The 23,316-nt window shown below is 39.5% G+C and overlaps 1 protein-coding gene across 9 annotated transcripts in view; it reads left to right on the top strand.

Annotated features, from left to right (window-relative positions):
• The first annotated feature begins 1,156 nt into the window (after positions 1-1,156).
• The window catches only part of LOC132396071 (spermatogenesis-associated protein 22), a 59,621-nt gene continuing 37,461 nt past the window's right edge, over positions 1,157-23,316 (top strand). For 2 of the 9 annotated variants that reach the window (XM_059973443.1, XM_059973449.1), the window contains exons 1-5: positions 1,160-1,422; positions 1,944-2,029; positions 8,797-8,928; positions 9,373-9,511; positions 21,264-21,356. In XM_059973443.1, coding sequence (XP_059829426.1) covers positions 1,987-2,029; positions 8,797-8,928; positions 9,373-9,511; positions 21,264-21,356 — 407 coding nt within the window. In that variant the 5' untranslated portion in view covers positions 1,160-1,422; positions 1,944-1,986. Of the gene's footprint in view, positions 1,423-1,493; positions 1,645-1,943; positions 2,030-3,411; positions 3,534-8,796; positions 8,929-9,372; positions 9,512-21,263; positions 21,357-23,316 lie in introns of those variants that run through there. The other 7 variants (XM_059973447.1, XM_059973440.1, XM_059973444.1 and 4 more) reach the window with 7 other exon arrangements.

Below are 23,316 nucleotides of genomic sequence, written 5' to 3'. Positions count from 1 at the left end.
ATCCAGCTGGTTTGGGCCTGCCAGTCAGGCCCACGAATGTGAATGAGAAAAAATAGTTTATTATATATTATTATATCTTCCTGAAGAAATGTCCATCCCTGTAAGAGCTTCTTTTGAGTTATTACTTGGCTTGGTTTGGCCTCAGTTCCCATTAATTCCTCAAGTATTGTATGTAGACTCAAGGACAAGTTCTGTCCCATTATTATCAGACTCTTGAATGAAGCTTTAAAGCTAAAAATGAACTCATGATCTTCTTTTCACTTTATTTGTCTAACAGCACTGTGCTCTCCGCATCTGTAATACTATATTCTGCATTCTGATTTTCCTTTCTGTGCTATCTCAATGTACTTGTGTATGGATTGATTTGTCCAGGTGGCATGCAAACCAAAGCTTTTCACTGCATCTTGGTACATGAGACAATATTAAACTAATTATCAAATGGCACCACCAGTTGGCTTCCAATTTAAAACTCAGGTTTACTCCTTATCCTAGTCCATGCTAATGAATACAAAGTCTCCAAGGCCCACTAAGTACTGGCAATACAATAGACTAAAAGGTTGTGTGTGTGCTATTTTAGTTGTACTTGGCAGGTATTCTTCTCCTTTTGAGTTTCCTGCTCTGCACTGAGCTTCAGCAATGTTTATTGCAGTTCTGCTCTAAAATGCCAATGCAGAGTTTAGTGACATTTTTGAAGCCAAGGAAAGTTGATTTGGGACAACAACTGCAGACTTAAGCAACCTGTGGCTTAAACTACTGGAGTTCTATGCCCCAATACCAAGTTGTCAACCTCATTGAAGGTGAACTAGCCAAAATGAAACTGATGGAGAGGAAGTCTTTGCACCCGGTGTTCACTTTACATGTCAGACCATTATACAAAAACCTTCAGCAACATTGGATATAATTTGGTTACATTATAGATACTCCAGGTAGAATTTGGACTAACAGAAGTAAAATGATGAAATTTGTTCATCTGACTTCAAGAGGCTATTATCAGGTTGCTAACCCTGTCAGGTTCAGACTGATTTTCCAATGACTTGTTTTAATGGTGGTTCATGTTCAGTAATCAGAAGGTATGTGCTGACGAATTGGTTTCTTGTCTTGTGTCAGTTTGATTTTAGCTCTGATGGGCATAAAGTTCTCAAAACTTTAACCAGCTTTAAAGTGCTTCGGTGGCAGGAGTTACTTTATAACCTTGTAGTTACCTTTTGAATGAGGGCATGGTTTACTGTTTGTACGAGGTTAAGGAAATATATTACTGTAATCTAGGGAACAAATTTGAGGCCTAGTATTCAGGGTTCTGTCAACTGTGAGTCCAGGGGTCGATATCAAAGATCAAAGATGAAGGCCGATTGGAAGTCCGGAAGTTAAGGCCAAATGGCTAGAGCCACATGTCTGGAAATCTTTGCAGTTCTACTGATGAAGGTGAAGGGTTAATATCTGTGAACCTACGAGTTTGGAGGCCAAAGATAGCCTGACCTAGTGTTAGAGGATTGTGTATGTGTACAGGTGGGCGGAGGGAATGGGGCTTGTTTTGCTATTGTTGCTTTGTGGCTTTATATGTTTTGTTATGTTCTGTGTTATTCTGCTGAACATGGTGGACATGCTATGTTGGGATATTAATGGCTGCCCCTAGCACATCCTGAGGTTTGTTGATTGCTAATACAAACGAAGCATTTCACTCTATGTTTTGACGTACATGTGATAAATCAATTTGAATCTGAAATGATTTCATTAGATTTTATTTATGAGAATGCACAACTTTGATGAAGTATGTTAATACAGCACCCTTGTGTTTTATTCAAGTCCAAAGGAACTTCTAACCATTAGTAATAATCAGTTAACAATCATGTTATTTTGTATTATGCCTTAATAAATTCTGAAATAATGTATCAAGCTATGATTTTCACTATAGCTTCCATCAATATTAGTTTTCTATCCTGTAGGTCACCCAATTAACACCGAAGCCTATGACACAGAGATTTAATCATGAAGAGAAATATTACTGAAAATTCAACACGAGCTACAGCAGGTACTTTTATTTGTCAAATTTGCAACTTACAGAAACAACTTTATATGTGTTCTTTACAATATTTAATGTATTGTTTAGAACCTTACAATCACATTTTGTCTAATCTACTGTGACATGTCATATTTTGATTAGTTGATTTTTTTTAAAAGGTTAGCTTTATTTGTCATGTGTGTATTGAAATATCGAGATGTACAATGAAATGAGTTGTTTGCATCAGTGACCAACACAGTCTGAGGATGTGCTAGGGATAGGCTGCCGGTGTTGCTATGCTTCCAGCACCAACATAGCATGCCTACACTTACTAAACCTAACCTTAACCCATACGTCTTTGGAATGTGGGAGGAAACCAGAGAGCCCAAAGGACATCCAAGTAGTCACAGGGAGAACATACAAATTCCTTTTATACAGTGGTGGGAGTTGAACCCTTATCATCCGATTGCTACCAGGCTTATTTCTTTTTTCATTTTTGAATTGCTGACACTCACCTCTTTTCACAAGTACAGGCTGGGAAGTTGCTTGTGTAATAAAATTTCCAGTAATGTATTTCGAGTGAATGGGGAAAATCTTGCCACATTGTCTAGATGTGGCCCAATAACTTCTTCCTGTCTTCCTGATAAAAATCTGAAACAGTATATGACCAATTTCAGTAGTAAGCCACGATCTGCCACATTTTGATACAGTGTACCGGAGACTTTGTTATTGATCTCTGTGTTCTCTGTGTTGTTTTTTTTTACGTAGTTCAGTATAGTTTTTGTACTGTGTCATGTAACACCATGGTCCTGAAAAACATTGTCTCATTTTTACTATGCACTGTACTAATAGTTATGGTTGAAATGATAATAAAAGTGACTTGACTTGTCTTGACTTGATGTACTGTAATAATTGACTATTTTTGCACCTGAACTCAGAAATTATATTAGTAACATGCACATGTTACACTTGTAAGATTTAAAATACTTTTGTTCTTATAAAACCAAATGTACTTGTTTTACATAAAAAATACAAATAACAATTAAGAGCACAATATTTTTTAATACTAGAAATATAAGCCAATGCTTTATAATTTTTTATGTATGAGATTCCCTGTAAATGTTGGAACACCAAAAGTCCTGGATGAACCAGATCATTTGTAACTTGCTGAGAGCTAGATCTGTGATGTTTAGATGTATGTGATGACCCACACTCATATAGTATGATCTAGTGTACAGGAAAGCCATTGTGAGCACAAAGAGGCAATTTTCAGACTAAACTGGAATGGCTACTTGACAGCTGCGGCAGGGGTTCCACAATATAATTCCTTACAAAGCGAGATCGGGTTGCTCAAGTGGCAACAGTCCATCACTCCTGAATGAACTCAACGCCTTTTTTGCACACTTTGATAGGGAGAACTATCACACACACATCTCTGGATGATGCAGGCATTCTTCAGAAGGGTGAATCTGTGAAAGACATCTGCTCCAGATAGCATACCTGCAGAATCCTAAAGATCTATGTGGACCAGCTGGTGAGAATATTTACAGATACCTGTTGCAATGACTGATACCTGGTAGTGCTTACATCAAGTATAATGAAGTGTTTTGAAAAGTTGAGTTGGTGTGAAATGGTGTTACATCGGAGTTGGCTTGGATCGACTCCAATATGCCTACCACCACCACAACAGATGTGATTTCACTGGCACTTTACTCTGCTCTGGACTACCTGACAAAATGACCACGCACATCAAGCAGCTGTTCATTGACTACAGTTCAACATTTAACATGATTGTTCCATTCAAACTTATCTTTGAGCTTCAAGACCTGGGACACTACTTTCCTACCTCCTTCTGCAACTAGATACTCAACTTCCTCATCATAAGGCCTCAATCGGTGAGGATCACTGATCATCAACACTAGTGCACCTCAAGGCTGTGTGTTTAGCCCTCTGCTTGACTCTATGTACACATGACTGTGGCTGTGCACAATTCTAATGCCATCCTCAAATTTGACAACACTATATATATGTTGGATAAATCACAGGTGTTGATGAGTTGGCTTACCAGAGTGATCAGGACACCTGATTGAGTGGTTCTGCAACAGCAATCTCTTACTCAACATCAGCAAAACTAAAGAGATGATAGTTAAATTCAGGAAGGGGAAGGAAGGTGAATCTGAATCTGAACCTTTGGGGGTTCAGCGGTGGAGAGAATCAGCAGCTTTAAATTCTTGGCAGTAATATATCAGATGTTCTTTTCTGGGCTGAGCACACTGGTGCAATCACAAGGAAAGCATGCCAATATCTTTACTTTCTTAAGAGGTTAATAAGGTACAGCTTTTCACCAAGCACTAATAAATCTCTGCAGATGTACTGTTGAAAGTATCCTGACTAGATTGCATCATGGTGTGGTACAGCAATTTGAATGTGCAGGGATATAAGAAGCTGTAAAGATTAATGGATACCGTTCAATACATCATCCCTCTCCACCATTAGTAGTATCTACAGGAGGCACTGCCTCAAGAAGGCAACATTCAGTATTCACCTCCACCATCATCTTTTTGCAGCTATCATCGGGCAACAGTTACAGAAGCCTGAAGTCCCACACAACCAGGTTCCTGAACAGCTACTTTTCTTCAACCATTTGTTTCTTGAACCAATCAGCAAAACCCTAATTACCACTACAGAAACACTATAATCACTATGATCACTTTGCACTCAAACAGACTTTGTTTTTTCTTGTTCTAATTATATTTTTTCTTATTAAAATTGAACTTAATTTATGTTTTTCTTGTGAATGCTGCTTATATGATGCTATGTGCCTGTGATGCTGCTGCAATTAAGTTTTTCATTGCGCCTTTATACTTGTGTATATGACAATAAACTCGACTTCAACTTTAGATTATTACACTTTCAACAGACTGGCCACTTCTGACACAAACAAGAAAAACAAATTATCTGATTTGTTTGTAATTTCATGAGTCCCAATGTATAACTAATGGCAATCATCCTGAAGGGATTTGACTTAAAACATTAACTCTGTAAGCCTTTCCATTGCTGATCTGCTGAGTGTTTCTAGCATTTTTTTTGCCTTCCCCCCCCCCCCCAGTTTCCCAGTGCCTTTAGTTTTTTGACATTTAAATTATTTTTTTAAATGGTGTTGGCTGTAGAACAAACATGGGCTGGGACACCACAGAATTCTCTCGCTATTTCATAAGATCATATTCTTCACATAGTGTGGTGGCAAATTTTATGGCATTGTGAAAAGGTAGTTGGAATGTTTTCAGCATCTCAAAGTTCAAAGTAAATTTTTTTTATCTAAGTACAGAAAAGTCACTATATGCAAGCCTGAGATTCATTTCCTGTGGGCATACTCTGCAAATCTATATAATAGTAACTAAAACAGGATCAATGAAAGATAAACTAGAGTGCAGATGACAACAAACTGTGCAAACATGAAATAACATGAAATAACATGATAAAGAGTCCTTAAAGTGAGATAATTGATTGGGAGGACACCTCAATGGATGGGCAAATAAGTATAGTTAATCCCTTTGTTCAACCAAGAGGTGACATCTCTGACAGTATTGTATCCTATCAGGAGAAGATTGCCACATACAATGATTATACAGATGTGCCTACCTTATGTTTCTGGAGTAAAATATGAATACTAGTTTTATGAAGCAAGAGGTGCACATCAAAAACAAAGGTTGAATTAGTTAAGAATATCAGTTCACGTCATTAAAAAAAGAACAAAATAGCAGATAGATTGCAATAGAATTGCATAACATAAAGCTAAATGTACAGAACCTCGTACACAAAATGCTGGAGGAACTCCGCAGGTTAGTTAGTATCTATGGAAATGAGCTGAGACCCTGCGTCAGGACTGGAAAAGGAGAAAGATCCCTGAATAAGAAGGTGTGAGGGAGAAGGGAACAAGGGGAAGCTAGAAGGTGATAGGTGAAGCCAGGAGAGTTGGGGGAGGGGGGGTCTGAATTAAGAAGCTATGAGGTGTTAGCTGGGAAAGATAAAGGGCTGGAGAAGAGGGAATTTGATAGATAATGAGAGTGGACCATGGGAGAAAGGGAAGGAGGAGGGCACCAGCAGAAGGTAATAGGCATGTGATGACAAGAGGTAAGAGGGCTATCAGAGTGGGGAAATAGAAGACAAGGAGAAGGAGAGGGGGAAAATTACCAGAAGTTGGAGAAATCAATGTTCATGCCACCAGGTTGGAGGGCAACCTAGATGGTATATGAGGTGTTGCTCCTCCAACCTGAGAGTAGTCTTATTGTGGCAGAAGAGGAGGCCATGGACTGACATATCAGAACAAGAATGGGAATAGGAAATAAAATGGTTGGCCACTGGGAAATCCTGTATTTTTTTGCAGATGGAGCAGAGGTACTAGACAAAATCCTTCAATCTACATAGGGTCACACCATTGTTGAGGAGGCCACATTTGGAGCACCAGATTCAGAGAACGACCCTAAGAGTCATCTGGAAGGACTGTTGGGACCCTGAATGGAGATGAAGGAGGAGGATATTGGGCAGGTGTAGCACTTAAGCTGCTTGCAGGGATAACTGCAGAGATAGAGTTGTGGGGAGGAACGAATGGCCAAGAGAATCACAGAGGGAGCGAACCCTGTGGAAAGTGGAAGGGGGTGCTGGTGGAGGTAAAGGTATGTTTGGTGGTAGGGTTCAGCTGAATATGGTGGAAGTTGTAGAGGAGGCTCATGGGGTGGTAGGTGAGGACAAGAAGAACTTTATCACTGTTAATGAGGTGGGAAGATGGGGTGAGCGTAGATGTTTGGGAAATGGAGGACATGTGGGTGAGGGCAGCATCAATGGTGGAGGAAAGAAAAACTCTTTTCCTTGAAGAAGGAGGATATCTCTGATGTAAAGGAAAGCCTCTTCTTGGAAACAGATGTGGCGGAGATGGAGGAACTGAGAAAAGGGAATGGCATTTTTTCAGGAGACGGTGGGAAGAGGTATAGTTAAGACAGCCATGAGAATCAGTAGATTTATAAAAGATATTGGTAGACACAGATATCAGAAAGGGGAGAGAGGTGTCAAATCAGAATTTAAAGGTGGGGTGGAAGTTGGAGGCAAAGTTGATGAAATTGATGAGCTCTGCATGGATGCATGAAGCAGCACCAATGCAGTAACCAATATAACGCAGGAGGAGTTGGGGAGCATTACCAGGGAAGGCTTGGAATGTGGACTATTCCGTATAGCTAATGAAAAGGCAGGCATAGCTGGGGCCCATGTGGGTGCCCGTGGCTACATCTTGAGTTTGGAGATGGAGGAGTATCCAAAAGAGAAATTGTTGAGGGTGTGGACCAATTGCTCTTTTCCCTTTCTTTCCAGTCTTAATGAAGGGTCCTGGCCTGAAATGTTGACTGTTCATTAATTTCCATAGATGCCATCTGAATTTCTGCAGCATTTTGTATGTGTTCTCTGGATTTCCAACATCTGCAGAATTCCTTGTGTTTGTGTACATACCTGCTTAACTCATATCCCTGATCACACAGAAATAAACATCTCTAGTTTCTATGTTAAAGAGGTAGGCATGAACATGATGGGCCAAATTGCCCCTGTCTGCATCATAAATTTGTTTGGTGACATAGGAGAATCCACAAAGAAATGATAGACCTTTGATATTCAGTGTTATTCCTTCAAGGAAGATCAAATAGACTTGTGCTCTAGAAAATAGCTTGACATGATGGAGATCTCAAAGATTTATGAATACGTTTTTGGACTGCATTGTATTTTTGGGAGAGAGCAGATTAAGTGGTTATAAATATAAGATGGCCCCCAACGAAAAATGGGAATTCAAAGACTTATGTTTATTTACAAAAGGGTGTGTGGAATGTGGAACTGACTACTACCAGGAGTATTTGAGGTGAAGAGTATATGCACATAAGGAGAAGATAGAAAAACACACAAGAGTGGGGAAAATGAAAAATATAGGAGGGATAAATTAATGAGATTTGATAAAATGTGAGTAGTCTCGTGTGGAATATTAACAAGCAAAGGCTTCTTAGCCTAAGTGGCATATTTGTGTGATAAATATTATACAAAGTAATGCATTGCAAACTAAATATTTCTGGTTTTCCCTTAACATTTAATACTATTGTATTTAAAGGGGCAAGACTGAAATGTTAGCTCCCTTTTCCTTTCCACAGATGCTGTTAGTTTAGAATTTTCTGTTTTTACTTCCTATTTCCAGCCTCTGTAGAATATTAATGTTTTTTTTAACATTTATTTGAAACCAGGAGTTCCCCTTTAAACAGTTGTGTATTTTGAAATGGTTAAAGTGTTGCACGAAACAGGAATTTCGGGGTCTGCTAATTTTGGAGCATAAAGAGAAACTGATCTAAACCGGATTATGAATATGCAATTTTCAACCTTTTAAAAAGTATTTATTGTAATTATTACTGTTTAATAATCATCATGGAATAAATGTAAGAAAAATAATTGGTTAAATCTGTCCAAAGTTTCTTTGCTTTAACAATTCAAATAACTGTATTGCAATAATGAGTTTCTTCTGAGATTTCTCTGCTTCATTCATTTTGTTTAGTAAGAACCTTATTGTTTCCCAATGCCTATCTCTAACCTGTGTCATTCATTCATTTCAAATATTCATGAACTATTTTAGTTTGATACTTTTGTTAAAAAACTAGGGTATAATGAAAGCAAAATTTGGCCATGTTTAACAAGACTCTCTGTTATTTCTATTTTAGTAACTTGTAAGTATCATTACAGAGATTACATCAATTTATTTAAATGGTATTTTTCAGGATGCTTTCCTGTATTACTATTCAACCAAAGAAAAAGAACCCGATTGCCATTAACTTCAAATCCTATGGAACATGAATCAAGCTCCAATAGCAATTTTCCTACATCGGAGAATTTTGATTCACCACCTGCAGGTAGCCACCCAAGCTTTCACCATACTATTATGCTCTTCTTGTCTTAATGTAAATGTCTTCAATGGGATAATAACTGTCCATTATCTTGATAGCTTACAAAATCTTATCAATGTTTCTCTGAGCACGTTTTTTGGGACATGTGGAGGTGCTTAGAATGGCACCTTGGTATCACTTCTGTTTTCTTTCTAAGCTCCCACTTAGTCATTTACTGCCAAATTTGAAAACTCACTGTAAGAATCAGAACATATTTTCACACAATGATGGTTCGGTTGTTTAACTCTAACCAATCTTTTTTGAATGGTAAATAGGTTTCATTGTTGCCAAACAAAAGTTGCCACGAAGCTATGCTAATTAAACAGATGTATCTTAAAAAATGAGCAAAAATTCATTTTCCATTTCACATCATAAGGTAGGGTTTGACATGTTTATTTGTTAATCTTAAAGGCAACAGAGGATTGATACAAAGCAGACCACAAAGCAACCAGATAACAATGCAGAATAGTTATGAGGCTCAGCTCCAGTATCCCAGTAAGAGGAGCTATTTGGACAATACCAGTAGTTCAGTAAAAACTATGAAAACCAGGTAGGTCATACAATAATTAAGATGTGTTAATTTTGATTATATCTATGAGTTTGAATTGCTTTAGATATGAAATCTGTTTTAAATCAAATTTTTCAAAGAACATGATCAGTAGTAAAATTGAAAGAAAGAAAACTTGATTTTAAAGACAATTGATTTCAGGTTGTTTTGATTTATTTCTGTTTTAATTAAAACATAAAACATTAGATTAATTCGATTGCTGAATCCATCTGTGGATGTGAAGCAGACTAACCAGCTTATTAGCATGATATTGTGACTGTTGCATTTTTTCCTGTAGACTATGAAAACATAATTTGCTTAATTACAGATAGAGGATTTTATTCTTTGTATACTGCCTGATGTCCTTTCCTCCTGATGGATGAGAGAAAAAAATTAAGCAGTGATTCATAATGAGTGTAATGTGATCACTTAGCTGCATTCTATGGTCTGCATTTGGTTACACTTTTACAAATGAATGCTTTTTGTTTTGAATCTCCTTCGCCATGTTTTCTACTGCCCTAGAACTGCCCTAACCAAACTCAAAAATGACATTCTCAGTGATAGGTGATTGCGGCATGAAACAGGTATCCTAGTTTTCCTCTTTGACCTCTGTCCAACCTTCCACACTGATGACTAATCTACACTTTTCCCTCAATTCCCATCTTTCTGGGATAGAAACTTTCACTTCTTTTTTTTATATAAGCAAAGCTTTGCTGATTTTGGGATGAAATGAGAGATGATTTGATAGAAGTGCGTAAGATGATAAGAGACACTGTTAGAGTGGACAGCCAACACCTTTTTCCTAAAGCAGAAATGGGTAATATTAGAGGGCATAATTTTAACGTGATTGGAGGAAAGAAGGGGGGGATATCAGAGGTAGGTTTTTTACACAGAGAGTGGTGGGTGCGTGGAATACGCTTCTAGGTATGGTGGACAAATACATCAGGGACTTCTAAGAGACTCAGGCACACAATTGAAAGAAAAATGGAGGGCTATGAGGGAGGGAAACATTAGATTCATATTGGAGTAGGTTAAAAGTCAACACAACATTGTGGGCTGATGCCTGTCTTCTATTCTGCAGGCAGTGAGTGGATCAGGCAGCATCTCTCGAGTGAGAAATATAATTCATATTTCAAATCCTTTAATCAAAGTTTGTATTTGTTTGAACATTGTTACTGGCAATGCATTTTTCTTCCAATCCTACCTACAACTATGTCATACAGAGATATCCAAAGATTTATCTTTGTCCCCTTTTTTTCCAACTTTCTCAACCTTTATGCAGGCTCTTGTCCATGTCATTTGAAAACCTGACTTTAGTTTATTCTAGTGGTCTAAACCCCCAGATCTCCTCTCTGTGAGTTCTGATTCCTGCTTCTGTGTTGTCACGTTGGTTTTCTGTTATCTCTCTTCACTGATTCATAACTTCCTTCTGATGAACATCAGAAATTCGGAAGCCATCGTCTTGAATCACAACCATAATTTGGATCCCTTGCTAGTGACTTGATTTCTTTTGCCTTTCTTGATTTCATTATCAAATGTTGTTACTTAGGCTGAATTTGCACAACACTGTACTTTAACCTCTGTATTGTTCACAACAATATTGACATCAATTTATTTCCTTCAGCTAGCAAGTCTTTTGTATCACGTTTTATTCATTATTAGATTAATTGAAACAGATGTCCCTGTAACAATCTTGATCCACAAAAGGTAATATATGATTTTACAGATAGAGATAATAATATCTTTATTTTCTGTTACGAACCCCGTAACTGGGTTACTTACCAGCAACGATAGAGATGTCAGTTGGAGTCTGATGATACTATTTTTAACAGTATTTATTAGCAAAAATACACAAAAATAATATCAATGCAAATATACAGATAATATGTGTCATCAATACTAAACCTACAAGTTTGGGTATAATAATAATCAATAAGAAATAAGCTCTATCGTTGTCTACAGAATAATGAATTGTCCGATGGAAATATAAAGTTCGCTGCAGTTCACACAGGCTGCCATCATTTGGGTGTCGCTGTGTTGCAATTGTTGGGGAGAGAGAGAGAGAGAGAAAGAGAAAAACTTGCCAACTTTCCTTTATGATTTTGATCCGTCAGGTGTCTTGTTGTCGTGGCCGTTCAAGTCTGACCTTTCCTTTAGCTAAACCGTTCTTCTGTGATGAGCCCGCCACCCAGGCAAGGGAGGATGCACACGAGCTCCCACCGGCTTTCGCTATAAAACACTGTCACTGGATTTCTAGCGTTTTTCCTGGTGCATCTAAAGGAGTGTTCCCTGGTCCCCTCTTTTTATCCTCACTCACTGAGTCTCAGATGTCAATCAGGTTGGGATGATGCAATCCCTCAACCAGACCACTCTGGTTGTCCCCTGAGGGGTTTTGATGAATAGTACAGTACTCAATACACAATTCCTTCTCCAAGAGACAATAGCAGTAGTCAGTGGTTCCGTTCTGCTTATGCCAGGAGACATTCCAAACCTTGTGTATTCTGTGTGTCTCTCTCTCATTATTGACATGATGTGTATCTTTCTCATTTCCTGGCATGCTGTGTATCTCTCTCATTGTGGGTCTCAGACCCGAAATAATAGCGATCTTGCGATTCTCAAAAAGGAGAGGGGGTGGGCTTTGGCGATTCAGGACCCTTCTGCCCATCAGATTTGCTCCACATCGGTAACACCCCCATCTTTCTAAGGATTTTTGCCACAGGTAAAGATTAATGAATACAGAGTCTTACAGAATTTCAGAATCTAACTCAATACAAAAGAATTTTTTTCCACTACAGAGTAATACAGTTATACATTCAATCCAGCATCTAAACAGTTAGCGATTACATTGTCACTTCCTTTAATATCTTAATATCTTGTACCTTAATAAATTCCTGTAGCATCAGACTCCAATTTAATAACCACCTATTTTTATTCCTTTTCTTCAGCAAAACAAAATTAAAGAGTTGTGATCTTAACTTTCGTGTATATTACAAAAGTTCATGCAAATACTAATCTTTATTTTACTTTCAAACTTAACAGTCAATCTTCCATGGTGTTGTCTTTATTATTTACATGCTTTGTCGAAATCCCTTAAAACCGAATCCTGTTAATTAAAGTGGCATCCCGTCAACTCTCGCCCATTTTCCAGTTAACTCCCACGTGGTTAGCTTGCGTACCAGTGTGGAATAGGCTTTTGCATGCTCCTTTCATAGGAGTTATTTTATCAACAATGTTTTCCAAACTTAGCCCATTTGCTGAATTTCCACACAATTCTTTATTTTTAAGCAAGTCATTAGTTTTATCTTCAGGACCCTTCATTCTATTGGTTTTCAGTTTAAAATCTGCAAGCGATCCCTCTTTGTCCAAACAACATTTCAAATTCTGCCTCTTCACAGCACACCCTTGAATAACATTAGCGTGTGGGGCACCTTTACATTCCAAATCAAACTGTAATTGATTTGCAGGCACCGTGTTAACAAGCCATTGTCCCTTCAGCCTGGTTACTGCTTCTGACACCAATCCAGACTTTAAATTTTCTTTATTCAATTTAGGAAATACACTTTTCCCTTTCCCTTCAATAATAATATCCACATCACCACCTTTTATCTCCTCACTAACTTTTAACACACCTTTGAACACAAACAACTGGGAATTCTCACTTCCCTCTAGTACCAACGTTAACCCTTTCTTCACTGAACCAAGTCCATCTGACCCACAAGGACTGCATTCCTTTTTAACTGAATCAAATACCTCAGACTTTTCCTGAGTTTCATTACTAGGTTCAGTACCACGTGCATCCACATCTTGAACACACTCAAACGGGACAGCTGCCTCTTCCAGGCTTTCAATACCCATTCCCTTTTCAAATTATAAGTTCCCCTGATCCTCCCAGTTACTCTCTGGGCAACTCCCTTCCGGAGTAAACTCAACCCTGTGGGCTGAAACAACCTCATCTGCCAACCCAGCAGACTCCTTCAAGGTAATGGCATCCTTTTCATCTAGGACTGCCCTCATTTCATTATCGAGAACACCTTTAAAATTTTCAACTTCTTCAAACAGTTCTGTCAAGCCAGACAGATCATCCATGTCCAACCCTGGACCCTCTAACAGCCTTATCTGTTTCTCATGTTTACTCCATGCCTCTATAAATTTCCTCCTGGCTAAGGGTATGTCTACCTCCTCTCCTTTACTCTCTTTCACCTCCCTATTCTCCATTTTACCACCCCCTAACCCCTCTTGGTACAGGGTCGGTAAAAACATCTCAGCCAAGTCGATACTGGCCTGAATTAAATTGGTCTCTTTCTCAGCTGCCTTTCTCGACATGCTGCGAGTGGTCGCGCATGCGGGATGGATCTTGGAACTAAGGGGCGGGTCCTCAACACTTGCAGGCTGGCTCGTCAGCTCCATGGCCGACCAAACTTCACCACCAGCTAAATTGTTACCCAGAAGATGTCTACGTCAGTTCTCGGAAATTCTGATCGCACCCCTATTTCAACTGGTCCAGATACCAGCTCACAATTTATAATGATCCCATGCAAAGGCACAGCTTCTTATTTCTTTTCCTATTCCTCTCAAATCTACCTCTCCAGTCTCGGGACCAAAATCTAGTACTTTACGGAGAATCAATGACTGCTAAGCTCCAGTGTCTCTCCAGATCTGCACTGGAACTGGTGTTTCTCCCTCTTTCACAGACACGGTCCCTTCTGAAATAAATTTCTCACGCCCCTTTCGTATTTTCTTTACCTGGGGTTTTCTTGTTGATTTACTGATCACACAATATATCCTGTAGTGACTGCTGCTTTCCCTTTTCCTGTCTCCTTACTCGGAGCAAAGCACTTAGATGCAATATGACCCATCTTTCCACAATTATAACAGGTCAAGCCAGGACCCCTCCTGCCATCTTGCCTTTCTTCCTCCTTATTTTTACCACTAGCTCCCGGCTGAATTTCTGCCTCAGCCGGCAGGCTTTCTCTACCGTTCCCACGGTCTTTCTGGTAACTCTTATTCGAGGAAAACTTCGTCTTGTGGGTTAGGGCATATTCATCTGCGAATGTAGCAAATTCGGATATGGACTTATTCAGCTTCTCGTTCAAGTACATCTGGATATCATCCGAAACACAACCTTTAAATTCCTCAATCAGAATTAACTCCCTTAAGCGCCGAAAATCCTATTCCACCATTTCTGCAGCACACCAATGATCCAAGAGCACACCCTTCTCATAGGCAAACTCTGAATACGTCTGATTCCACACTTACTTTAAAATTCTGAACTTTTGTCTATAGGCCTCAGGTACCAATTCATAGGCCCAAAGAATGGCCTCTTTTACTTCCTCATAATTCTCAGACTCCTCCTCCTCCATAGACAATGCCGCATATGCCCGTTGTGCCTTCCCTTTTAACACACTTTGTAACAACGCCACCCACTGATTTCTGGGCCACTTCTGACTCACTGCCACCTTTTCAAAATGCAAGAAATAACTATCAACATCCGTCTCCTCGAATGGAGATACTAACCTAAAATCCCTACTAACATTAAATCTCTCCTCTCGGTCTGGCCCTTGAACTCTTCGCTCTTTCCTTAACTTCTCCAGGTCCAGCTCATGTTGCCTCTGTTTCGCCTTCTCCTCATACTCCCTCTCCTTTTCAGCTCTTTCCTTCTCCTTTTCAGCTGCTTCCAGTTGTTTTAACTTAATTTCATGCTCCCTCTGCTTTTCAGCTCTTTCCTGCTCCCTTTTCACCTCTAACTCCTTTAGCTGGAGCTCATGCTCTCTCTGCTTTTCAGCTCTTTCCTTTTCCTTTTCAGCTCTTTCCTTCTCCTTTTCAGCTGCTTCCAGCTGTTTTAACTTAATTTTATGCTCCAACCTTAATTTTTCCAACTCTAACTGAGCCGTCCCACTAGCTGGTACCTTTTCAGGGATATTTTCCAATACCTCAGTGGAAAACACATTCTTCACAATATAATACTGAGTTATGGCCCTCCGCACCTCCCGCTTTTTCATTGACAACCTCACCTCTGCGAGATTTAGCCCTTTCGCAATATTTATCTTTCTTTCTTTTTCAATCTTTTTATTGATTTTCACATATACACAAAAAAAATAACATAGTAATAAGTAAATTATAAATACAATAGACTTGAAATCACATTGATAATAAGATAATAATATCCTACTAAACATCAACAAAAGAAAATACCTTAATCAAGTCCACATGATTATATGAAAAAAAAAACAAATAACCATTAAAAAAGAAAAAAAAATATTAAAAAATATGTGAGAAAAAATATATATTAAAAAAAATAAAACACTAAACTAAACTAACATAGGCAATAATAACAGTTTACAAGTATAAGATAGTGTCAAAGAACTCCGGAACTCCATACCTGAACATGAATAAGCAGAAAGGTCTGGAGAAGGCCAAATTAATTCATATGAAAATGTCGAATAAACGGTCTCCAAGTTTCTTCAAATTTAATTGATGAGTCAAAAATAGTGCTTCTAATTTTTTCCAAACTCAGATAAGAAATAGTTTGAGAAAGCCACTGAAATGTAGTAGGAGGATTTACTTCTTTCCAATTTTGTAGTATAGACCTTCTGGCCATTAATGTTACAAAAGCAATCATTCGTCTGATTGAGGGGGAAAACTGATTGCCATCTTCATTTGGTATGCCAAAAATTGCAGTAATAAAATGAGGTTGTAAATCTATATTCCAAATTGAGGAAATAGTAGTAAATATATCCTTCCAATAATTATGTAAAGTGGGACATGACCAAAACATATGGGTCAATGAGGCCACTGCTAAATGACATCTGTCACATAGAGGGTTAATATGAGAATAGAATCGAGCAAGTTTATCTTTAGACATATGAGCTCTATGTACAATTTTAAATTGTATTAAAGCATGTTTAGCACATATAGAAGAAGAATTAACCATTTGCAAAATTTTTTCCCATTTATCTGTTGATATGTTGTATTGAAGTTCTTTTTCCCATTCTTGTTTAATTCTAACTGATATTTCTGGTTGTATCTTCATAATCATATTATAAATAAAAGCTACTAATCCCTTCTGACAAGGATTTAAGGTAAAGATCAAATCTGTATCGCAATATTTATCAAGTCCGACTTTGTGGCAGCCTCTAGCGCCTCCGGAGTCGGGTTTTTTATAAATTCGTCTACGTCCATCTTTGCTGGTTTCCTGTCTGGTTACCTGTGCAACCAGATCCAAGTTTGGACTTAAATGCCCGATTTACTGGCCCTCCAATTTGGTATCAAATCTCGAGATGAGGCCCCAAGTTGTTACGAACCCCGGAACTGGGTTACTTAACAGCAAAGATAGAGATGTCTGATGATACTATTTTTAACAGTATTTATTAGCAAAAATACACAAAAATAATATCAATGCAAATATACAGATAATATATGTCATCAATACTAAATCTAAAAGTGTGAGTATAATAATAATCAATAAGAAATAAAGCTCTATCATTGTCTAGGGGATAATGAATTGTCCGATGGAAATATAAAGTTCGCTGCAGTTCACACAGGCTGCCATCGTTTGGGTGTCACTGTGTTGCAATTGTTGGAGAGAGAGAGAGAGAGAGAGAGAAAGAGAAAAACTTGCCGACTTTCCTTTATGATTTTGATCCGTCAGGTATCTCATCTTGGCCGTTCAAGTGTGACCTCTCCTTTAGCTAAACCGTTCTTCCGTGATGAGCCCGCCACCCAGGCAAGGGAGGATGCACACGAGCTCCCACCAGCTTTCGCTATAAAACACTGTCACTGGATTTCTAGCGTTTCTCCTGGTGCGTCTAAAGGAGTGTTCCCTGGTCCCCTCTTTTTATCCTCACTCACTGGGTCTCAGATGTCAATCAGTTTGGGATGATGCAATCCCTCAACCAGACCACTCTGGTTGTCCCCTGAGGGGTTTCGATGAATAGTACAGTACTCAATACACAATTCCTTCTCCAAGAGACAATAGCAGTAGTCAGTGGTTCCGTTCCGCTTATGTCAGGAGACTTTCCAAACCTTGTGTATTCTGTGTGTCTCTCTCTCATTATTGACATGATGTGTATCTGTCTTATTTCGGGTCTCAGACCCGAAATAATAGCGATCTTGCAATTCTCAAAAAGGAGGGGGAGGCGGGCATTGGCGATTTGGGACCCTTCTGCCCATCAGATTTGCTCCACATTCGTAACACTTCATATTAGACTCAGTCTAGAGCTTGTGCTCAATAACTGCTGCTTCATGTTGGGGAATTGTTTACACTAAAGACCCAAAGAACTATTTACATATTGTTTTATCTCCACGTTTGTAACTTTTCCTTATTCTGAGGGGTTTAAGTTATTGTTGAATTATTAGTCACAGAGAGGAAATTGTGTTGCAAATGGAAACATTCTTTTGTAAAAATACAGAATGGGGTATTACAGAAAGTACTGAAGTACCAAAAAAAAAGTTAGAGTTTAGGTGTGGAGCCAATTTTCCCAAACATGACTTAATTATGTAAATTGCCACACATAGTTTACAGACTCGTATACAATGGTGTTCTGGACTCTTATTTTGAGGGTTACTTGTGGTATAGAGTTCTGTAGAATAAATCCAGCCAAGTGATCTTTGTTGTTAATAGTCTTCAAAATTTTGCAGGAGAGTGCCTGTCTTTGAGGCCTTTGGCCTGCCTGCAATTAGCTGATAAGACAAAATAACAATCAGGGGTTATATAAATATGCTATTGGAGAAAACATACAAATACTTTGTCCTGGTGTTAGTCAAGTGACAAAAATTGCAAAACCAGCAAGGTTATCTTTGCAATAGATTAGTAGAATTTGAGAAAATATATGTATACTGGATATTTGAAATGGAAAGTTCTGGATAGTAAATCAATTGTCATAATTCATCAGAGCCTTTTTTTAATCTTCTACTAATTAATCTGCTACTAAAAAGTTCTGCAGTTTTACCAGTTTCTCTGACAGTATGTACTACATTTTGTGTGCATTTTCCAGAAGTATCTTTGTCTTTGTTTAAATAATAGAATGACACTGCGACCGAATTTGGGGTTCCCCTCCCCCACTCCCCTCTCCTCTCTCCCCTCCTCCCCCTCTCCCTCCCCCTTTCCCCTTCCCCTCCCCCACACCCCTCCTCCCCTCTCCCCTTCCCCCCACTCCCCCTCCCCTCCCCACTCTCCCCTTCCCCTCCCCCACTCCCCCTCCTCCCCTCCGTCCCTCCCTTCTCCCTCTCTCCCATCCCCTTCCCCCTCTTCCCTCCCCTCTTCCCTTCTCTCTCCCCTTCCCCTCTCTCCCTTCCCCCTCCCACTCCCCTCCCTCTCCTTCTCCCCTTCCCCTCTCCTCCCCTCCCCTCTCTCCCTTCCCCCTCTCCCCTCCCCCTCCCCTCCTCTCCCCTTCCCCCCTCTCCCCCCCTCCCCTTCCCTCTTTTCCCTCTTCTCTTCTCTCTCCCCTTCCCCCTCCCCCTTTCCCTCTCCCCTTCCCCCTCCCCTTCTCCCTCTCTCCCCTCCCCTTTTCTCCTCTCCCTCTCCCCCCTCTCTGTCATATACATACATAATTAGGCTATTGTCCTATCAAGTCTACTCCACCATTCAATCATGGCTGATCCCTAATTCCCCTCCTCTGCCCCACTCCCAATAATCTTTGAAGCTGTGTCCAATCAAGAATCTACCAAGTTCTGCCTTAAATACTTCCAACGACCTGGCCTCCACAGCTGCCTGTGGTAATAAATTCCACAAATTCACCACCCTCTGGCTAAAGAAATTTCTCTGCATCTCTGTTTTAAATGGACGCCGCTCTATTCTGAGGCTGTGCCCCCTTGTCCTAGACTTCCCCCACCATGGGAAACATCCTTCCCACATCTACTCTGTTGAGGCCTTTCAACATCTAAAAGGTTTCAATGAGATGTCCTCCATCGTTCTAAATTGCAGCAAGTATAGACCCAGAGCTACCAAACGTTCCTCATATGATAACCCTTTCATTCCCAGAATCACCCTTGTGAGCCTCCTCTGAACCCTCTCCAATGCCAGCACATATTTTCTTAGATGAGGAGCTTAAAACTGTTCACAATACTCGAGGTGATACTTCACCAATGACCTCTTGAAATAAATGCTAACATTGCATTTGCCTTCCTCACCACCACCAACTCTATCTGCAAGTTAACTGGTGTACTATACTTGGGTGCACTTGCTAACTGCTGTCAAAGTATCCACATTCTAAACTACTTAAATACACCTGAAATTGATTATTTTTTTCAAAATAATTAAAGATAAAAAGCTAAAAACGTAACCAGAAGAAGTTCTGCAAATTCTGGAAATCCATAGCAACGCTCAAAATACTGGAGGAACTCAACAGGTCAGATAACATTTATAGAAATGAATAAACAGTCAACATTTCAGGCTGAGACCTTTCATGATGGATGTAAAGGAAGGGGAAAGAAGCCAGAATATGAAGGTAGGGGTTGGTTGGAGGAAAGGAATATAAGCTATCAGGTAATAAGTGAAGCCAGGCAGATAGGGAGGGGGGATGAAGTAAGAAGCAGAGAGATGATAGGTGGAAAAGATAAAGAGTTTATAGAAGAAGGAGTCTGATGGGAGAAAGAGAAGAAGGAGAGGCGCTGCGGCATGGTGGGGGAGGATCATAGGTAGGCGAGGAGAAGGATAGGTGGTAGGAGTGGGTAATTGAAGAAGAAGGTGAAAGTTATGGTAAGTTGGTTAGATGGAATATGAGTTATTTCTCTTACAAAATGAGAATATCCTCGTTGTGGCAGTAAAAGAGTTCATCAACCAAAATCACGGAATGGGAATTGGAATTAAAATGGTTGACCACTGGGAGTTCCTGTTTTTTGTGAATGGGCTGAATGTGCTCAACAAAATAAACACCCATTCTACATTGAATCACATCACTGTAGAGGAGGCTGCATTGGGAGCACTGGATACAGTAGGCAATCCTAACAGATTTGCAGGTGAAATGTTGTCTAATGTGGAAGGACTGTTTGAGGCCCTGAATGGAGGTGAAAGAGGAGGTAAATGGGCAGGTGTAGTTTTGCTTGTAGGGTTAAGTGCCGGGAGGGAGATTGCTGGGGAGGGATGAATGGACAAGGTCAAGGGAATCACAGGGAGTGATCGTTGTGGAAAGCAGAAAGTGTGGGTTGGTGGGGGTGGGACTGTGAAGAGTGTGTTTAGTGGTAGGATCTTCCTTTCTGAAGATTTCCTGGATAGGAAAGTCACATCCTGTGAACAGATATGGTGGAGGTGAAGCTAAAAACTTATGCTGGTTAAAAGCAATAATATAGTAAATTTTAAAACCGAGAAAAAAAAGAGCTAAAATTGCCATGTTTTCACTGTCCGCTCCAAAAATGTTTTGCTGTCCCTACCATTTGAATAAAGCTTGACAGCTGCTCTCAAATGATTAGAGTACTACTTTCACCACAAGCCATTGTTGGCATAATGAATACATTCTGGACTTGGTGGTTATTCCAATGGCACAGGAGGTTAGATGAACTGGTATCTGACATCCAGAATATGTCTGTCTCCAGAGCTAAAGCATGCAGACATAAATCAAAGGTGTGGTGAATGGTAGTGAGCCAATCACAATCTGACCTACTGAAACTGATTATTATTTTTTCATGTGCCCTCTGTCTCAGATTTTGATATATTTCACTGATAATGAGAAATAAGATGAACTATTTAAAGACTTTATTCTCTTCTGTATTTTTATATCCTAACAAACTAAGTGTTAATTACTTAAAATGCTCCTTTTAGCCAACCTCAGCAACATGTGCCACAACATGAACGAGCTCAGGCATACAGGAAGTTTTCCTATGGATCTAATGCTGTAGGGCAAAGCAGCTGGAAGTAAGTGAATTAAGTTTTCACTGAAGTTGACTGTATCAGGTGCTGGTAGAAAATTTGGTATTGAACACCCTATTTATAGAGATAAGGATCATTCTGTCCCTTTGAAGAGAGTGGTCAGAAAATAGTCCAAATGCTGGAAATGGATTCCACTATCTTCTGTTGGTTATTGACAATTGTCTTTAGAGTCAGGTATTTTGGCACTGATTTTAGACGTTCTCTGCCAAGGAGCTGATGACAACATGTTTTTCCTCTTAGGAATTTTAATCAGATTCAAAATCAAACGTTCATTTGAAGCCAAAGCTTGGGCAATGTTGGTTTTAATTTGCCTTATTGAAATGATAATCACTTTATTATTATATTCAGTCTACTCAACTTACTGTGACTACCTGACATTCGGTACGATCATTGCAAATATTTTACATCAGTACCACTATTCCTCACTTACTCTATACCATTAAATATACTCAGTGACTGAGACTTTGCACCTCTCTCAGACACAGAATCCCATAGAATCAGTAAACAGCTGATACTGCCCTCACCACATCTTCTCCATTTCCTGCACGTGTTCCTATCCTCCCACAATTGGTTCCCCTTATCTCAGGACTGAGATTGTGGAGAGAAGATAACCAGTATAAAGAGTCAAGAGGGAGGAGTGAAACAGCCTCATAGATACTAGGTAGGACTGGATGAGGTGGGGGATAATGGACAGGCTGGTGGGTAAGAGGTGGAATCAGATAAGGATAAAACAGAAAGCAATGGGCACATGGAGCCAGTTGGGAGAGATAAGAGAGGAAGATGGAAACGGAAGCTGGAAGGTGATAATTGGAACCAGATAAAGGAGGAAAGATAAGCAGATGGAACCAAGTGGAGGAGGGAATAGGAAGAGTAGGGTAGGGGAGATGAAACTCAGGTTGAAAAGTGAGGGTGATAAACAGATGTAAGTAGGTAAGAGAGAATCTAGGTGGAAAAGGAGAGTTGAGGGTGTGCGTTCTTGAAAGTGGAAAACCAAATGTTCATACCATTATGTTACCCAAGTAGAATGTGAGGTTTTGTTCTTCTAGTTTTGTGTTAGCCCTCACTATGGAAGTGGAGAAGGCCAAGGATAGACATCAGTCTGCGAGCAGATAGGAAAGTGACATGCAACCAGAAACAAGATAGTCACTTTGCAGAGAAAGTGTAGGTGGACTCTCTGATGTAGAGGAGGCCACAATGAAAACCCTGGATGTTATAGACAAGATTGAAACAAGTACACACGAATCTCTGTCTCACCTGGAAGGAGCATTTGGATCCCTGGGTGGCAGTGAGGGAGGAGGTGAGGAGCAAATATTGATCTCCTACAATTTCAGGGGAAAGTACCAGAGGGTGAGGAGGGTTGGATGGGTAGGGATGAGTAGACCAGGGAATGATGGAGAGACTAGGGTATCATGGAGACTCCTGCGGAAAACGGAAAGGGGAGGAAAGGGCAGATATCACTAGTGGTGGGTCCAGATGCAACTTTTATTTTGCTCAGATTCCAACATCTGGACACCATTTTGCAGTTTAAAGAATACTGTTTCTGTTTATTTTATGACCTCACATCCTCCACAGATGTCTTGCCCATTTATTTAATCTGCCTATAGCTTCCTGAGAATCTCTGCATTCTGCTTTAGACGCACTTGTACTCGTCTTAATATCATTAACAAACTGATGTTAAAATTGCTTGCAACATTAAGAGATTGTAAGGCATTTAAAACATTTGACATTGCTGACCAGACTAGCAGATAGTTCACCTTTCATAAAGGTCATTATGTACCCATTAATATATAACAAGTGTCGTCACTGATGTTCTATATAAATGTAAATTGAAATGAAAAATGTAACATTATGTGATAGTAAAATGCTGGAACAAATAGTTTTTTTTATAACAGGTGGTGAACATGCTTTTTCTTGGCATTATGACAGTTTTATATTTTCTGTTCTA

The sequence above is a fragment of the Hypanus sabinus genome, chromosome 6 (assembly GCF_030144855.1).
Source record: "Hypanus sabinus isolate sHypSab1 chromosome 6, sHypSab1.hap1, whole genome shotgun sequence".
NCBI lineage: Eukaryota > Metazoa > Chordata > Chondrichthyes > Myliobatiformes > Dasyatidae > Hypanus > Hypanus sabinus.
Note: the sequence above shows the minus strand (reverse complement) of the source record. Positions and strands in the feature narration are given on the sequence as shown.